General features: G+C 39.9%; 2 protein-coding genes across 2 annotated transcripts in view; one reads left to right on the top strand and one right to left on the bottom strand.

Annotated features, from left to right (window-relative positions):
- Positions 1–6,081, bottom strand: part of LOC110463338 — a 56,194-nt gene extending 50,113 nt beyond the window's left edge. Inside the window, exon 1 of the mRNA XM_021517845.1 lies at positions 6,040–6,081. Within this exon, the coding sequence (XP_021373520.1) occupies positions 6,040–6,066 (27 nt within the window). The 5' untranslated portion in view covers positions 6,067–6,081. The remainder of the gene's footprint in view (positions 1–6,039) is intronic.
- The window catches only part of LOC110463337, a 129,139-nt gene that overhangs the window by 26,112 nt on the left and 86,024 nt on the right, over positions 1–17,003 (top strand). The window lies entirely within an intron of this gene.

Genomic DNA, 17,003 nt, shown 5'->3' with positions numbered 1-17,003 from the left:
TCTCGGATGAAAATGCACTTGCAGAGACACAATTATGAAGAAAAATGCCATAAAATTGCAATTTTCTCCCGTTATATAGTTTTGGATGCAAATTTCCATCAGAAAATCGGATAGAGCTTTACTTGTTTCATATGTGTACCAAAAATCAGCTAATTCCATGTGGTGGAACGTTCTCATATCGCCGCCTGAATGTGGTTGTAAATTGAAAGAAAAGGGGAAATGAGTAACAACCTTGTCTGAAACCCTATTATATAGCTTATTATATACAAACTTTTATATTGAATATCAGAGCGGATATTTTCATGACAGTTTTATGATGTGTAACGACTAAATAAACAGTATCGATATAAAGATTTACACTGAGGACACCCTGATACATGAATACTGTTCTATCTCAAGTTGTCCTCTTCTGAATTTTCTGATCGTGTGGCCTTGTACATTTATCCGTATCTTCTTGTCTTTGTCTATACGTTTACGGAATCATTGACTCGACGCTAGCTATTCTTGTCTCACTTTCCTTGTTTTATTGTCCCATCTCCAAAGCGTTGTGGCTCTGTCAGGGTTGGGACCCTGACTTGTCTCACTTTCTTTGTGCCTGCCGACCACGCCACATCGAATAGATAGATTATCCATATGAAATACTTTATTTTGTTCTAAGTAATCAATCAATTCTGCGCTTCTTGGAGGTATTGAATGTGATTTATTATATTGTCTTGTTATTTTGTGTAATTAGTTGTTCGTTATTTATCACACATTTTCGCATAATTGTACCAAACTACTAAGTATTAGCTGTTTACAGCAATCATCGGTGGCTTGCTATTTTGTTACTTTATCGACGCTTCATAAACCAATCGTTATTGTTTCAAGATGGAGGGTAAATGTGTTGGAGAAGGGTGTCAAGTATACTTCAAGAAACGTAGTGGCAATAAGAACAGAAGTGCACGCAATGTAAATAGTCCACAATATAAATGGCTCCTAGATACGCTGGTGCAACAAGGATTGATGTCAGCAAAGGAACAAGCACTTATTTGCCAGAAGTGCTACATGAAGTATCTTCGGAACAAAAATCAGCCTGAACCTGAACCCGAGCAGAACCAGGAAATAGAGGAAGAAGACGACTCCCCGTCCCATATCCTGCCGTTGCTGACCCTTCATGATCTTTTGAATGGATCATCTTCACACAAAAAATGCTGTCTCTGTCTTGTTACCTTTGCAAGAAATGGAACAAAATCATCAGTCTTACCAAAACGTGCAAGACATCACCTGATCTATTCACACAAACTGTGGTGTCCCACCTCATCCCGCGTCTGCTCCATTCACCTTATTGGTAACGACTTAGATCCGTCTACAGAGGTTGTCCTTGATGGTAGAGGTTCCTTGGAATCTCAGTTACCATCAAAATCGTCCGAAATCATTAATGACCTCCTAGAGGTGTCGCACGTCCTTTCACAGAACCAGTCTGCGTTTACAATAAGCTTTTCTTCTCTTGATGACTCGGCATGCATGGCCTGGACAGGTTGGTCCAAAGATCAGTTCCTCGAAATCCACTCGCACTGTTCCCCATATCTTTCATCTGGTATATATACCAAGACTACACACGATGCTCTATTACTGTTCTGGGTAAAACTGAAAACCGACATTTCCTGGAGTCAGTGTTCTTCTCTTTTTGGAATTTCCAAGTCAAGTGTGTCCAAAACTTTCCACTCCATAGTACAGGCATTAGACACATCGATAGTCCCACAATTTCTAGGTCCGGATCACTTGACAAGAGAACAGTTGCTCGGGCACAATACTGTCTTTTCAGAAGCATTTTTTGGAGATAAAGCCACTGCCATATTAGATGGCACCTATATTTATATCCAGAAAAGCTCCGACCACAAGCTCCAGAGAATGTCCTACTGTGGCCAGAAGAAGAGAAACTATCTCAAATTCATGAGCATCGCCTTACCAGATGGCTACATTCTGGACACAGTAGGACCATTCACTGGCAGCGAAAATGATGCTACAATTACAAAAAAAGTCATGGACAAGCTAGTTACTTGGCTACAACCAGACGACAACGTTGTCGTTGACCGAGGTTTTAGAGATGTCCTACCAGTTCTCGAAGCCTCTGGCCTCAATGCTAGCATGCCGTCATACCTGAAACCCGGTCAAAGTCAACATTCTGACGTCCAAGCAAATCTTGACAGAACTATCACCAAATCGAGGTGGATTGTGGAATCCTATCATGGTCGTCTGAAACACTGGACGTTCTTCCGAACGCAATTGGTGTCTAACAGCTTTATCAATGTCATCGAGGCTTTGCTTCGAACCGTCACAGCCTGTCTGAATGGTATTAGAGGACCGATCTACCAGAGATCTCCAGAGAGAGATGCCAAAGATAGGCTAATGGCTGAACGTATGAAGGACCGTTTGACAACACCGAATGGTTTAGCTCAGAGAGTCAAGACAGATCCGGATCTATCTAGACGGGCAAGGTCCGAGTTTGTCAAGATGGATGCATCTTCCGTACTGTTTCCCCGTCTCGATCTTGATTACTTGAGAACCATTACGTGTGGAACGTATCAGATATCTCTGGCTCCTGGTTACATCGCCGAACATTTAAGTGATGACGGAGACTATGAGGTGTGGCTTTACCAGCACTCCCCAGACCTTCTCCGATGTCAAATACATTCTCGACACAAAAGCCAAACGAAATATAACGTTTGGATACGGTTCACCGTTTCACCCGATGTTGAGGCCCCAATAAAGGACTACTACTGCCAGTGCCCAGTTGGAGAGAGAACGATGGGAATGTGTGCGCACATCTCCAGTATCTTGTACTACCTTGGGTATTACAGGACGCTGGAAAACCCTCGACCATTACAACCACAGGTAAAGAAATTCCGACAAAACTTGAAATAGTTTTCCATGCGGCAACGGAGTGCATATGTCGAAAGTATGTTTGGGGCTCGATATGAAAGATCCCCGTTACCATGTGACTAACCAAACTTATAAATATAGGTATTATACAATCGCCCGTAGCTATGAACACTCCCGTAAATGCGAAAACCAACCAAAATCATAAGGAACACGTTTTGTTTGTTGTTCTGTCTATTTGTCAGCCAATGTCTTCAACCACGGGGACTTGTGAAGTAGCCGTCTTGGAATTTTTTTATGAAAAAGTGTTTCTCTCACTTTTTTTCATATCTGTGTACATATTCTCAACATACCGAGCAAATACTCTCATTTTTTTGTTAATTATCTAAAGAAAGTCGAAAATCGGAATATCACTACTGAGCGAGGAGAATTTTCCTTTTAGAAGTAGCGTGCCACAAATATTTACCCAGTCTATTTAAAGATTTAACACTTTTACAGGTAAATAATTCTATTAGTTTATAGACACTTGGATGTCGATAATAATACTGTTTGATGTATGTTTTTTCTTAAATCAAAATATTCGGACAAAGAAGTACAAAATGTACTTCATCTTTGACATCATTTTTATCGCAGACTGTACATATTCTCTGAGCTCTTGGAATGTTGATATAGCGCCCAGATTATATGTTAAGACTGTGTGCTTGCATGCGAAATTGACTCAATAACTTTTTTATCCTTATATTAATTGGCTTAGACAGATAGAACTGGAGGCAAAGGGTATCAACAAGATGCTTGTACAAATAACATTTTGAAGATGCATCAAAAGCACTGCGTCATTCTTGGATAAATACATCATGAACACGTTGAGCATACATTTGCAAGAAAAAAAATCATTTTGTACATATTGACAAGTCCAAATATAATTAAAACCCAATCTACATACATGTAGTTCATGCTTAATTTGATAAACCAAATTAATTTTACAATTAGGTTTTTCTGATATTCAATTCGACTAGTGCGTCGTAACATGATTTTAAAACACAGTTACTATTATTTATTTTTTTAACCAAAATCTCATTATGGCCATTTTACGTTGCACATAAAATGAATATCTCCCAGTTTCAAAGTAAACCATAGACGTATTGACAGTTTTCTGAACATTTAATATGTCTTTGAGAAAAAGGAGATGGATTTTTTCAATTTGTAGTGATACATTATGCCCCCAAACTTCACACCCATAATCCAATATACATGCAACATATGTATCGAAAAAAGACATTATAGTTTCCGTATTAAGGGCAAAATCTTTAATTTTTCTTTTTAAGTGGTAATAGGCTTTCCGTCCTTGACAAGCTAATGTATCTTGTGTTACAGTTAATCTTCCATTATAGTTAAAAACTAATCCAAGATAACAAAACTTATCAACAATTTCGATAGATTTACCATTGAAAGTCCAAATTTCATAAGGTAACATTCTTTTTCTTTTTCTAAAAACAATAATTTTAGTTTTTTTTCTATATTAACATTTAAACTCCATTTTTCAGTGTATGTCTGTAAACGATCTAGCATATGCCTAAGATCGGTAGCATCCTCCGAGAATAAAACTGTGTCATCCGCATACATCAGCATAAACAGGTTTAATAACTGTAATTCATAACTTTGACAATTAGAATTTATAAATTCACTTTCCATATTATTTACAAATAATGAAAAAAGTATGGGATATAACGATTCCCTTTGTAATAATCCGACATGAAGATCAAACATGGCGGATAATTTACCATGTAATTTCACACATGAACGTACATTATCATAAATTGATTTAATTACCTAAGTAGTGTACCCCTAATACCACTTCTCCAAAGTTTATACCACAAATTCTGGTGTGTCACACTATCAAATGCCTTACTATAATCAATAAAAGCGCAATAAAACCTCTTGTTTCGTTCTATCGAATTGAAAATTAAACTATATAATCCAAAAATTGCGTCTCTTGTACCAAACCCAGGCTTAAAACCAAACTTAGCATCGGAAACAATATTTTCTCGTTTGCTCCATTTCAACAGCCGTTTATTTAACAACGACGTAAACAGTTTAGCTAAATGGCTAATTAATGTAATTCCCCTATAGTGATTGACATTGTTTCTATCGCCCTTTTTATGTAAAGGAATAATGACGCATTGAGCCCATGACTCTGGAAAATATCCTATTTGTAACATAGTGTTAAATAACCTTAATAAAACCGGTGAAAAAATATCTTTATATTCAATAAATTTTCATTAAGTATCATATCTATACCATCAGATTTACCCCTAGATAGACCCTTAATTACTTCTAATAATTCATCTATATTAAAATATATATCAAGTTCAGGATACAGGCACTAAGTGTTTTTGTCTTCCAAAATATCATTGTCATTCGCTACACCTGCCAAATCTTTAAAGTAATTGAAAAAAACATTTAATGACATTTCACCAGTATTACATGTTTTACGATTCCGAAAATTACGATAAAATTCTTAAGGATTATTAAGTTTTAATAAATCTATCTGTTTCGCTTCCATTCTTAAATATTCTCGCCTCAATTTCCTCTCACAAACTTAATACCGTTGTTTAGCATGTGTAAGACTTATCTGTTGGCCAATGACCTTTCACCCTTAAACACTGATAATGCACTTTTATAATTATTTTTTGTACAACGATCTACAACTGTTATCAAACCAGGGCTTATCTGGTCCTCTGTTTACAGAGGTAATAGTATGACAAGAACATGAACAATTCAATACTTTTCTACTGGAAAGACAAAATTTATCAAATAAAATACGAGTACATTCCACAAAATTTTCTAAACATGTAACAATACTTTCTTTTGAGTCAGTAAGTGGGCCAACCGAGCTTTCGATCAAGAGTCTAGCATCATAAGTGTCGTGTGTTACCTTGCTACTAGCTTTATCTGACCACGCTACGTTATTTACTGTAGCATACTTATCATTAATAGAACAACAATTACATTGAGTGTTTTCTGACAGTAGACAATTCAATATTAGATATATTAGCGCATGATCCGAATGTTCACTAAAACAACCCACTTCAAAACATTTGACAGACGACATTGACATTTTATCAGTTAATGCATAGTCTATAACACTAGTACCATTAGAATTACAAAATGTTAATTTACCATCCGGGTCACCTGTCGTCCGACCATTAAGGATATGAGCACCCGTTGACTTACATAGCTGCAGCAGATTACGACCAAACGTAGTGACTTTCGAGTCTCTGAGTTACGCGTGACGTCACATGGCTCCTGGTAACAAATAAACGCCAGCTGTTCGTTTTCTCCACGTTGACCTGCTAGCATTGATTCCCGACACGGACCAGCGGAGAGAATGGTTTTCACCAACAGGTTTACTAATTTAATAACAAGGATTTTACATGCTGATTTCTCTCATTATGTATATCTTATACTGTCCAAACAAGTGCATGAGTAAAACTATTTGATTTATTTTTTCAAAACACTTTAGACATGGATGTATATATCAAATTGTTACTTCCTACACAAGCTACGACCGTATTAAACATGTCGTTATGTTTTAAGACCGACTGGTCCCTTTGTCAAGCAATGACTGATCTTTGTGTAAAAAGTAACACGTTAACATATTGCCAAACTGATAAATCTTATTGAAAACATATGGATGTACACATTTTTCATTTTAAGTATCACTGATGAGAAGTTATTGGACAAAATGACTATAAGGTGCTGTAAGATTTCACTTCTCCGTGTTTCTGGTGTTTGCATTGCGCCACAAATGGTTGACACTGCTGATAAACTATCGGTCCCCGAGGTCGGTTGTAACCTTGTAGTTGGACTATCAGTCCCCGAGGTCGGTTGTAACCTTGTAGCTGGACAATCAGTCCCCGAGGTCGGTTGTAACCTTGTCGTTGGACAATCAATCACCGAGGTCGGTTGTAACCTTGTAGCTGAACAATCAGTCTCCGAGGTCGGTTGTCACCTTGTAGTTGGACAATCAATCCCCGAGGTCGGTTGTAACCTTGTAGCTGAACAATCAGTCCCCGAGGTCGGTTGTAACCTTGTAGTTGGACAATCAATCCCCGAGGTCGGTTGTAACCTTGTAGCTGGACTATCGGTCCCCCAAGGTCGGTTGTAACCTTGTAGCTGGACAATCAGTCCCCGAGGTCGGTTGTTACCCTGTAGCTGGACTATCAGTCCCCGATGTCGGTTGTAACCGTGTAGCTGGACAATCAGTCCTCGAGGTCGGTTGTAACCCTGTAGCTGGACAATCAGTCCCGAGGTCGGTTGTAACCCTGTAGCTGGACAATCAGTCCCGAGGTCGGTTGTAACCATGTAGCTGGACAATCAGTCCCCAAGGTCGGTTGTAACCATGTAGCTGGACAATCAGTCCCCGAGGTCGGTTGTAACCCTGTAGCTGGACAATCAGTCCCGAGGTCGGTTGTAACCATGTAGCTGGACAATCAGTCCCCAAGGTCGGTTGTAACCCTGTAGCTGGACAATCAGTCCCCGAGGTCGGTTGTAACCATGTAGCTGGACAATCAGCCCCCGAGGTCGGTTGTTACCTGGTAGCTGGACAATCAGTCCCCAAGGTCGGTTGTAACCTTGTAGCTGAACAATCAGTCCCCGAGGTCGGTTGTAACATTTTAGCTGGACTATCAGTCCCCGAGGTCGGTTGTTACCCTGTTGCTGGACAATCAGTCCCCGAGGTCGGTTGTAACATTTTAGCTGGACTATCAGTCCCCGAGGTCGGTGGTAACCTTGTAGCTGGACAATCAGTCCCCGAGGTCGGTTGTTACCTGGTAGCTGGACAATCAGTCCCCAAGGTCGGTTGTAACCTTTTAGCTGAACAATCAGTCCCCGAGGTCGGTTGTAACATTTTAGCTGGACTATCAGTCCCCGAGGTCGGTTGTAACCTTGTAGCTGGACAATCAGTCCCCGAGGTCGGTTGTAACCTTTTAGCTGAACAATCAGTCCCCGAGGTCGGTTGTAACCTTGTAGCTTGACTATCGGTCTCCGAGGTCGGTTGTAACCCTGTAGCTGGACAATCAGTCCCCGAGGTCGGTTGTAACCCTGTAGCTGGACTATCGGTCCCCGATATCGCTTGTAACCTTGTAGCTGGACAATCAGTCCCCGAGGTCGGTTGTAACATTTTAACTGGACTATCAGTCCCAGAGGTCGGTTGTTACCCTGTTGCTGGACAATCAGTCCCCGAGGTCGGTTGTAACCTTGTAGCTTGACTATCAGTCCCAGAGGTCGGTTGTAACCTTGTAGATGGACTATCAGTCCCTGAGGTCGGTTGTAACCTTGTAGCTTGACTATCAGTCCCCAAGGTCGGTTGTAACCTTGTAGCTTGACTATCGGTCTCCGAGGTCGGTTGTAACCCTGTAGCTGGACAATCAGTCCCCGAGGTCGGTTGTAACCTTGTAGCTGGACTATCAGTCCCCTAGGTCGGGTGTAACCTTGTAGCTGGACTATCGGTCACCGAGGTCGGGTGTAACCTTGTAGCTGGACTATCAGTCCCCTAGGTCGGGTGTAACCTTGTAGCTGGACTATCGGTCCCCCAAGGTCGGTTGTAACCTTGTAGCTTGACTATCAGTCCCCGAGGTCGGTTGTTATCTTGTAGCTGGACTATCAGTCCCCGAGGGCGGTTGTAACCTTGTAGCTGGACTATCGGTCCCCCAAGGTCGGTTGTAACCTTGTAGCTTGACTATCAGTCCCCGAGGTCGGTTGTAAACTTGTAGCTGGACTATCAGTCCATGAGGTCGGTTGTAACCTTGTAGATGGACTATCAGGCCCTGAGGTCGGTTGTAACCTTGTAGCCTGACTATCAGTCCCCAAGGTCGGTTGTAACCTTGTAGCTTGACTATCAGTCCCCGAGGTCGGCTGTTACCTTGTAGCTGGACTATCAGTCCGCGGGGGCGGTTGTTACTTTGTAGCTGGACTATCAGTCCATGAGGTCGGTTGTAACCTTTTAGCTGGACTATCAGTCCCCGAGGTCGGCTGTAACCTTGTAGCTGGACTATCAGTCCCCTAGGTCGGGTGTAACCTTGTAGCTGGACTATCGGTCACCGAGGCCGGTTGTAACCTTGTAGCTGGACTATCGGTCCCCGAGGTCGGTTGTAACCTTGTAGCTGGACTATCAGTCCCCTAGGTCGGTTGTAACCTTGTAGCTGGACTATCGGTCACCGAGGTCGGTTGTAACCTTGTAGCTGGACTATCAGTCCATGAGGTCGGTTGTAACCTTGTAGTTGGAACATATTCTGGCTCGGTTGACATGAAATACAATTTAAATGGAAAAATATCTATTGTATCTAAAAGTTGTATAGCAACTCTGTCAATGATTACATAACCACATTTTCCGTTGCACTATATTTCTACATTTAGGTACGTATTTTCAATTTTTGATCTGAAGTAGCAAAGCTGCTTTCCAGTTCGATTAACTAGCAATATGGTTGTCTATATTAACATAATAAATTTGATAGCTGCTTCCTTCTTTATATTTCTTGTGATTATTTTACCGCATATTATAACTCACGTTCATTGCATATACAGCAATATCGTGGGGTTGTTTTCAGAGAAGGATACAGCTATCGATCAAAAGAAAAGGTGCGCTTTACGAAATAAAACATTTAACACCCACGTGTCATAATCTCTCTTAAACTGAATCGACCTATTTTCAGATGCAGTTATCAAGGTAATAATACAGGAATTAATACAGATAGCGTAATTTATCATTAATTCAATCCTAATTGAGAGTTGCTACGTGATACGTAAAAGATATACAAAGAAAAACAAACTCGAAGAAAAGGCTTATAAACACACACAAGAACAGTAAGCAAAACCAGTGAATATTCTTGCACCACATCGGAAAACCGTAACAATATGTAAGGTAATGTAACATTCAGCCATACATTTAAGTCACCGATACGTTACGTAGTTCCGTGTCACCTTCAGCCATACATTTAAGTCACCGATACGTTACGTAGTTTCGTGTCACCTTCAGCCATACATTTAAGTCACCGATACCATACGTAGTTTCGTGTCACTATTCAGCCATACATTTAAGTCACCGATACATTACGTAATTTCGTGTCACCTTCAGCCATACATTTAAGTCACCGATACATTACGTAGTTTCGTGTCACCTTCAGCCATACATTTAAGTCATCAATGATCTTGGACACATTGAATAAATAGACGATTCGTCAAGATGACGACCGTCGGGTGTGTATATTGGGTTGCTGTACAAAACCCCACTGATGTATTTATTATGCTATCAGTCAGCGCAGTATTTAAATACATCGCTGGTTGTTATCATTATATCCCGTTACCAATAGCGATTTCGAACTCTAAAAACTTCTAATCGACAACCGTTGAGAACCTCTGGATTGTTCTACAGTGCTCAGTATATATGATTTGCCATAGGGTTTTCCTATAGAGCGCATTAGATGATAGGGTTGGTTTAAATGAATCAATGTCTTTTTAACTGAAATTATATTATTAAACATACCAGTTTTCACCCGATGTGGTACCAGCATTTATTACATAATCTTCCGTGTTTCGAGTCAAACATAGCACTCGTGTATAACATCTCTGATTTCCTAGAAAATTAAAATTGTTCTCATGTCCTACGTGTATAAAATTACCGATTTCCTAGAAATTTATTATACAATGGTCTCATGGGTTTCGTGTAACTTGTATTGATTGCGTACTAAAGCAATGATTTACCAGAGATGTAATTTTTCTCACGATCTGTGTGCCTAATATCTATGCCAAAGAAATATTCATGAAATATTGTACATGAAATAAAGAACATTATATAACGACTGATGTTATAAGAAGGCTGACCAGGACAAATGAGTTCGAAAGGGACGAAAACTGACCGCCAAGGGAAACTTTACCATTTCACCATTCAATATGGAACCCAGGTGGTCGAAAATCCTAGCCAAATGTCATTATACAAGTCTGCACGACCTAGGCAGACATGTTTATTGGAAAATATTATCTGAATCTAATCTGAAATGGATTTACAATTGCGTGGTCCGTGAAGACCGTGCTTGTACCGCTGTAGGTTGTCTGAAGACCGTCCATGTGTCGCTGTAGGTGGGATATACAACAGGAGACGCTCGGGACACACTCGGAACTCCCTAACACCTCATTACATATAACACAACAAATCTTTTATTCCGAAAATATTAACTGCTTTAAGCGATCTTTATTTGAAGTCTGGGTGTTTAACCATATAAGGAACTAGTTGCAATATCGACAGTTCTTTAATTCCACAACGACGTGATCCCATGAGGATAACGGAGAACGGAAATGAACATGTCATCAGTTATAGATCAGCCACACACAACTCTTCTTTCCCTCAAAGAAAAGCAATGCAATGAGAATTGGAATCTGATTTTGTACGTAATTGCAATTCGTGTCTTTACACGTGTCTAAGTTACAATAATACCAGTAAGGCATTTGAAGGTAATACATCATGGTAGATTGGTAAATCGTCGGTGTGTGGTGAAAATCTGCAGAACGCCCGGTGTGACGTCATTACCATACATCCATATGATGAATAGCAAAAATAATTCCATGAATCAAAATATAAAATCTGAAATCAGGTGTTCATTGCTAGCGCTCATAATACAAGTCAATGTAAAATGATTTGCCTTTATCTACATTGGAAATGTCAATTACAGTAAAAACAACAAGTATATTACCTAAGTAATAACATCACTCAAACCTAAGGTTTATATTGATGTTTATAACGAATGACACGCTACGAGACAGCCATCCTAGGACCATAAACCAGGGAGTGGGAAATCCCATTTCATAGGACGGACTTTACAGCATTGTATCAGTTGTAATACTGCTTATCATAAAAAGTGACATCAAATGTGGTTTTTGAATAATGAAGAACATTTCCAGCGTTCCTGCATCTCCGTCATTATCTAAAATAGGATTTCGTATATCAGCTTATTTACCAACGACTAGAGCACCAAGTACAAATGTATTATCACTAGGTAAAATACATAAATCTTAGTGGAACTTTAAAATACATATACAAACTTAGACAGGATGTGGGATTCATGCGATGTTGAAGAAAAGTATTGTTAAAAAGGGTGTATTAGGTCGTGTTGTGTCGATCATTTTAAAGTGAAAGCGAGTCTATCACACTAGATGTTGGATACTGGTTGAGGTATACAGCATTGATAACAGTTGTAACGACTTATTTGTAATATATACACACATAACAGCTTCTACATTTGGCCATATTTATGTTGTTTTTTTTTCTTCTCCAGATCCTGAAATTAAACACATTGAACACATTGTAGACTTATTGCTGCTGTCTGCATTTCGTCGGAATTATTTATATAAATTGATGCAATTTTATATCTTAAGTCGACATTTTGGTCTTTTTTACAAGGTATGGTGGGGGTAACTGCTGCTTACCGGTCGAAAGCATCTGATTTTAACCTCCAGGTTTTTGTGGAGGAGATTTTAACCTCCAGGTTTTTGTGGAGGAGATTTTAACCTCCAGGTTTTTGTGGAGGAGATTTTAACCTCCAGGTTTTTGTGGAGGTGATTGATGACTTTTACTGTGTATGCACAGGTGCTGTATTTTTGTATCGACTTTTGTTTCGTAATTTTGACCTTTGGTGGTGATGATGACCTACTTATTCTATTTTACTTCATACTTTTATCTTCCCTATGACAATAATTGTAACCTCGCTACCAAATTTTAAGACTCCATGTGGTACTGAACCACTGTAATCCTGTAACACGATTTTACACCACGGATTTTTATATACTATAATCAAAATTATCTTTGAGTTAAAATATCTTTTGTGGATGATTTCCGAAAACTAACAAGTCTCTCCATGCGTCTTATATTAAATAAATTTAAATTGTATTTTGACAAGTGTTCGGGGAAGGACGTAAAGTCATGGTTTGCTCTTTCACATTTGCAAATACCAATCGATGTTGCATAGCTAGTTCAGCTGAGTCGAATAAGAAACTCTTAGGTTTGTACATCTCAAAGACGGTCTATGTATGTGACAAGTAATTCATTATGTACCTTAACCCTTTCACCACTGCAGACCAAAATGGACGCATCTAGATCAATGCATGGTAGAGTCTACTAAAACTACACAGGAATGAAAGGGTTAAATCGTAATGTCAGACACAGCCTAGTACTGTGGTGCGTTGATTCCAGACATCGGTACACCACGGCGAAACCCAATTATTATGTTTGGTTCGTGTACGTAGCTTGTTTCAGGATTACGATATTTAGAGGTTAGTATGAACTTAGGGTAGAAGGTGGTAGTGTTGAACTTAAAGGTGTTCATTTTGAGCTAGAAGGTGAAAGATCTCATCTGGAGGATGGTGGGTGGAAGATAAACTAGTAGTTGGAGGATGTAAGTGGTAGAGTAAAACTAGCGGATGTTAGACTATCATGTAAACTTGAGGGTGTTGGTATAAGTGTTGGACTTGTAAGTGTTGGTCTTATCTCGAGGATGATATGCGGAACCTAGTGGAGGATAGGGGGTAGTTTGTTATATTATAGATTGTAGTGTAAAAGGTCGGATGTAAGTGGTAGTTCAAAACTTGATGGCGGTAGTGTATTTCTTGGTCCCCGAGGTTTGCCGTAACTTTGATAGTTGATGGCGGTAGTGTATGTCTTGGTCCTCGAGGTTTGCCGTAACTTTGATAGTTGATGGCGGTAATGTATGTCTTGGTCCTCGAGGTTTGCCGTAACTGTGATAGTTGATGGCGGTAGTGTATGTCTTGGTCCTCAATGGTTTGCCGTAACTGTGATAGTTGATGGTGGTAGTGTATGTCCTGGTCTCGAGGTTTGCCGTTACTGTGATAGTTGATGGCGGTAGTGTATGTCTTGGTCCTGGGGGTTGCCGTAACTTTGATAGTGGATGGCGGTAGTGTATGGCTTGGTCCTCGAGGGTTGCCGTTACTCTGATAGTTGATGGCGGAAGTGTAGATCTTGGTCCTCGAGGTTTGCGGTATCTTTGATAGTTGATGGCGATAGTGTATGTCTTTGTCCCCGAGGTTTGCCTTATCTTTGATAGTTGATGGCAGTAGTGTATGTCTTGGTGCTCGAGGTTTGCCGTAACTTTTATAGTTGATGGCGGTAGCGTATGTCTTGGTACCGAGGTTTGGCGTAACTTTGATAGTTGATGGCAGTAGTGTATGTCTTGGTCCCAAGGTTTGCCGTAACTTTTGTAGTTGATGGCGGGAGTGCATGTCTTGGTCCCCGAGGGTTGCCGTTACCGTGGTAGGTGATGGCGGTAGTGTATGGCTTGGTCCTCGAGGTTTGCCTTAACTTTGATAGTTGATTGCGGGAGTGTATGTCTTGGTCCTTAATGGTTTGCCGTAACTGTCATAGTTGATGGTGGTAGTGGATGTCTTGGTCCCCGAGGGTTGCCGTTACCGTGGTAGGTGATGGCGGTAGTGTATGGCTTGGTCCTCGAGGGTTGCCGTTACTGTGGTAGTTGATGGTGGTAGTGTATGTCTTGGGCCTCGAGGTTTGCCGTACCTTTGATAGTTGATGGCCGTAGTGTATGTCTTGGTCCCCGAGGTTTGCCGTTACTCTGATAGTTGATGGCGGTAGTGTATGTCTTGGTCCTCGAGGTTTGCCGTTACTTTGATAGTTGATGGCGGTAGTGCATGTCTTGGTCCCCGAGGTTTGCCGTAACTTTGATGGATATATATAGGTCTTTTGAGTAGTGACATACTATACGCACTCTGCTCTGCTCAATTTTGAAAATAAACAGTATCCTTCTACATTATTTGTGAAATTCATTTAATTAAGGGTTGTTATGCACTTCCTATTCGGATTCAACAGTTCTTAGACCAATCTCGATTTCTGTCTTTTTGGGGTGCTGGACCAAACAGCGGTATGGTTCAGTGTTATTAATTTTGGCATACCGTATATCCTGCCAACTTGATAGGTGATATCCTATATTTGTTTTACGTTCAACTGTTAACACACACCGTGGTATTTGGTATTGTTATACTGGCTCTATTACATAATCTCACGACGAATTTTCGTTTAAGACAATATGTTCCAGCAATTTACCCACAACAAGTCATTGATCAAAACAATCCTGGTATAGAAACAAATATGTACATATCAGTTTTATTTTGCCTCATTTATGATATATTTATGTTTATTCAGTCTAACGTTCTACCTTCCCTCCATTTTCATCTCTATCTTGCCTACGTTTTAGCGATGCCTATCTAGGATCCGTTGGCTAACCCTTCACAATCAGAATATTAGAAAAGGCTAAGCTTAACATATTTCAGTGAAATGACACTTTGAATTTGCCCCTGAATGGTCCAAGCGTATGTGGATACTGTCTGCAGTGCGGGACACTGTATACATGTATGTCTAGGTATCGAGCGAATGCCATTTGGCATCCTTAATCATCACAATAACTCCATCGGTGATATTGTACCCTTGACCAAACCATGTTGGAGAACAGTATGCTGTGGTTACAGCAAGCGTTCTCTGCATTATCATACCATTTTACCCTTGCCTAGATGGAGATTTTAACAAGAAAAAGGTAGCGAAAATGCAGGAGAACAAATGCATACCATCCTCCATAAGGATAACCTGATAGGAACAATATAATAAATCTCCGATCCTCTCGTATATTTCCGGAAATCAATTGGTTTCACTCCTTAAGCCTGCCGTATTTTTGTATCCTATATGCCATACCTAATCTCTCCATAAACTATAAGTTGATTAGTTTGACTCTCCGTTCTTTGTACTCTACTCCACACCGAAAACACGTAGTTTTTGCTCAGTGTTTCCCCAGTGGCAGGGTAACTCAGCAATTCTCGGTGTTGGCACTAATAAGAGCTGACACTTTCTTCATCGTATCTGAATTTTAAAGATTCAATGAAATATTAACAATTAAAACTTACGCATGCTAGGTACCTGATAATACACTAGGGTGTCCTAACACTGTGTCGGATATCTGATAATACACCCGAGTATCGTTACGCTGTTGTTTCTGAAGGAATACACAGAACGTGTTAACTTCGGATTCAGAAATCATTGTTTTGAATGGGAAAGGGCAACTTTGGGTTGGAAACGTTTTATAAGATTTCCTTATTTACGGAAATATATGGTGTTTATGCAGGCTGGTATTGTTTAGCTTAAAATCAAAAGTTGTTTCCTGGATCGCATCTAACGATACAAACAGAAGGAGTAGCCTGTAACGAGGGTAATGAAAACTTCTACATTATATAGTACAGTAGCCTGTTTTATGTAGGCATACACATGGTTATGTTTGTATTCTTCTCTGTGTGATTCTAGCATGTTGTCGACACCTTGAATGAATACCTGTAAACGTCATCGTGCTAATAAATAAACATAAACAAGCACACCACGAGAAGAATTGAAACTTAAAGTTTGTCTCATTCCCTCGTCACTATTTATTCTTGTTACTATGAATGTGTTCAGTTATGCTGTTGGGTTTAATTCGTGCGTTGATATAACTTTTAACTGTGTATAACCCTGCGTGCGTTGATATAACTTTTAACTGTGTATAACCCTGCGTGCGTTGATATAACTTTTAACTGTGTATAACCCTGCGTGCGTTGATATAACTTTTAACTGTGTATAACCCTGCGTGCGTTGATATAACTTTTAACTGTGTATAACCCTGCGTGCGTTGATATAACTTTTAACTGTGTATAACCCTGCGTGCGTTGATATAACTTTTAACTGTGTATAACCCTGCGTGCGTTGATATAACTTTTAACTGTGTATAACCCTGCGTGCGTTGATATAACTTTTAACTGTGTATAACCCTGCGTGCGTTGATATAACTTTTAACTGTGTATAACCCTGCGTGCGTTGATATAACTTTTAACTGTGTATAACCCTGCGTGCGTTGATATAACTTTTAACTGTGTATAACCCTGCGTGCGTTGATATAACTTTTAACTGTGTATAACCCTGCGTGCGTTGATATAACTTTTAACTGTGTATAACCCTGCGTGCGTTGATATAACTTTTAACTGTGTATAACCCTGCGTGCGTTGATATAACTTTTAACTGTGTATAACCCTGCGTGCGTTGATATAACTTT

This window comes from Mizuhopecten yessoensis, unplaced genomic scaffold (genome assembly GCF_002113885.1).
Source record: "Mizuhopecten yessoensis strain PY_sf001 unplaced genomic scaffold, ASM211388v2 scaffold10889, whole genome shotgun sequence".
Classification (NCBI taxonomy): Eukaryota; Metazoa; Mollusca; class Bivalvia; order Pectinida; family Pectinidae; genus Mizuhopecten; species Mizuhopecten yessoensis.
Note: the sequence above shows the minus strand (reverse complement) of the source record. Positions and strands in the feature narration are given on the sequence as shown.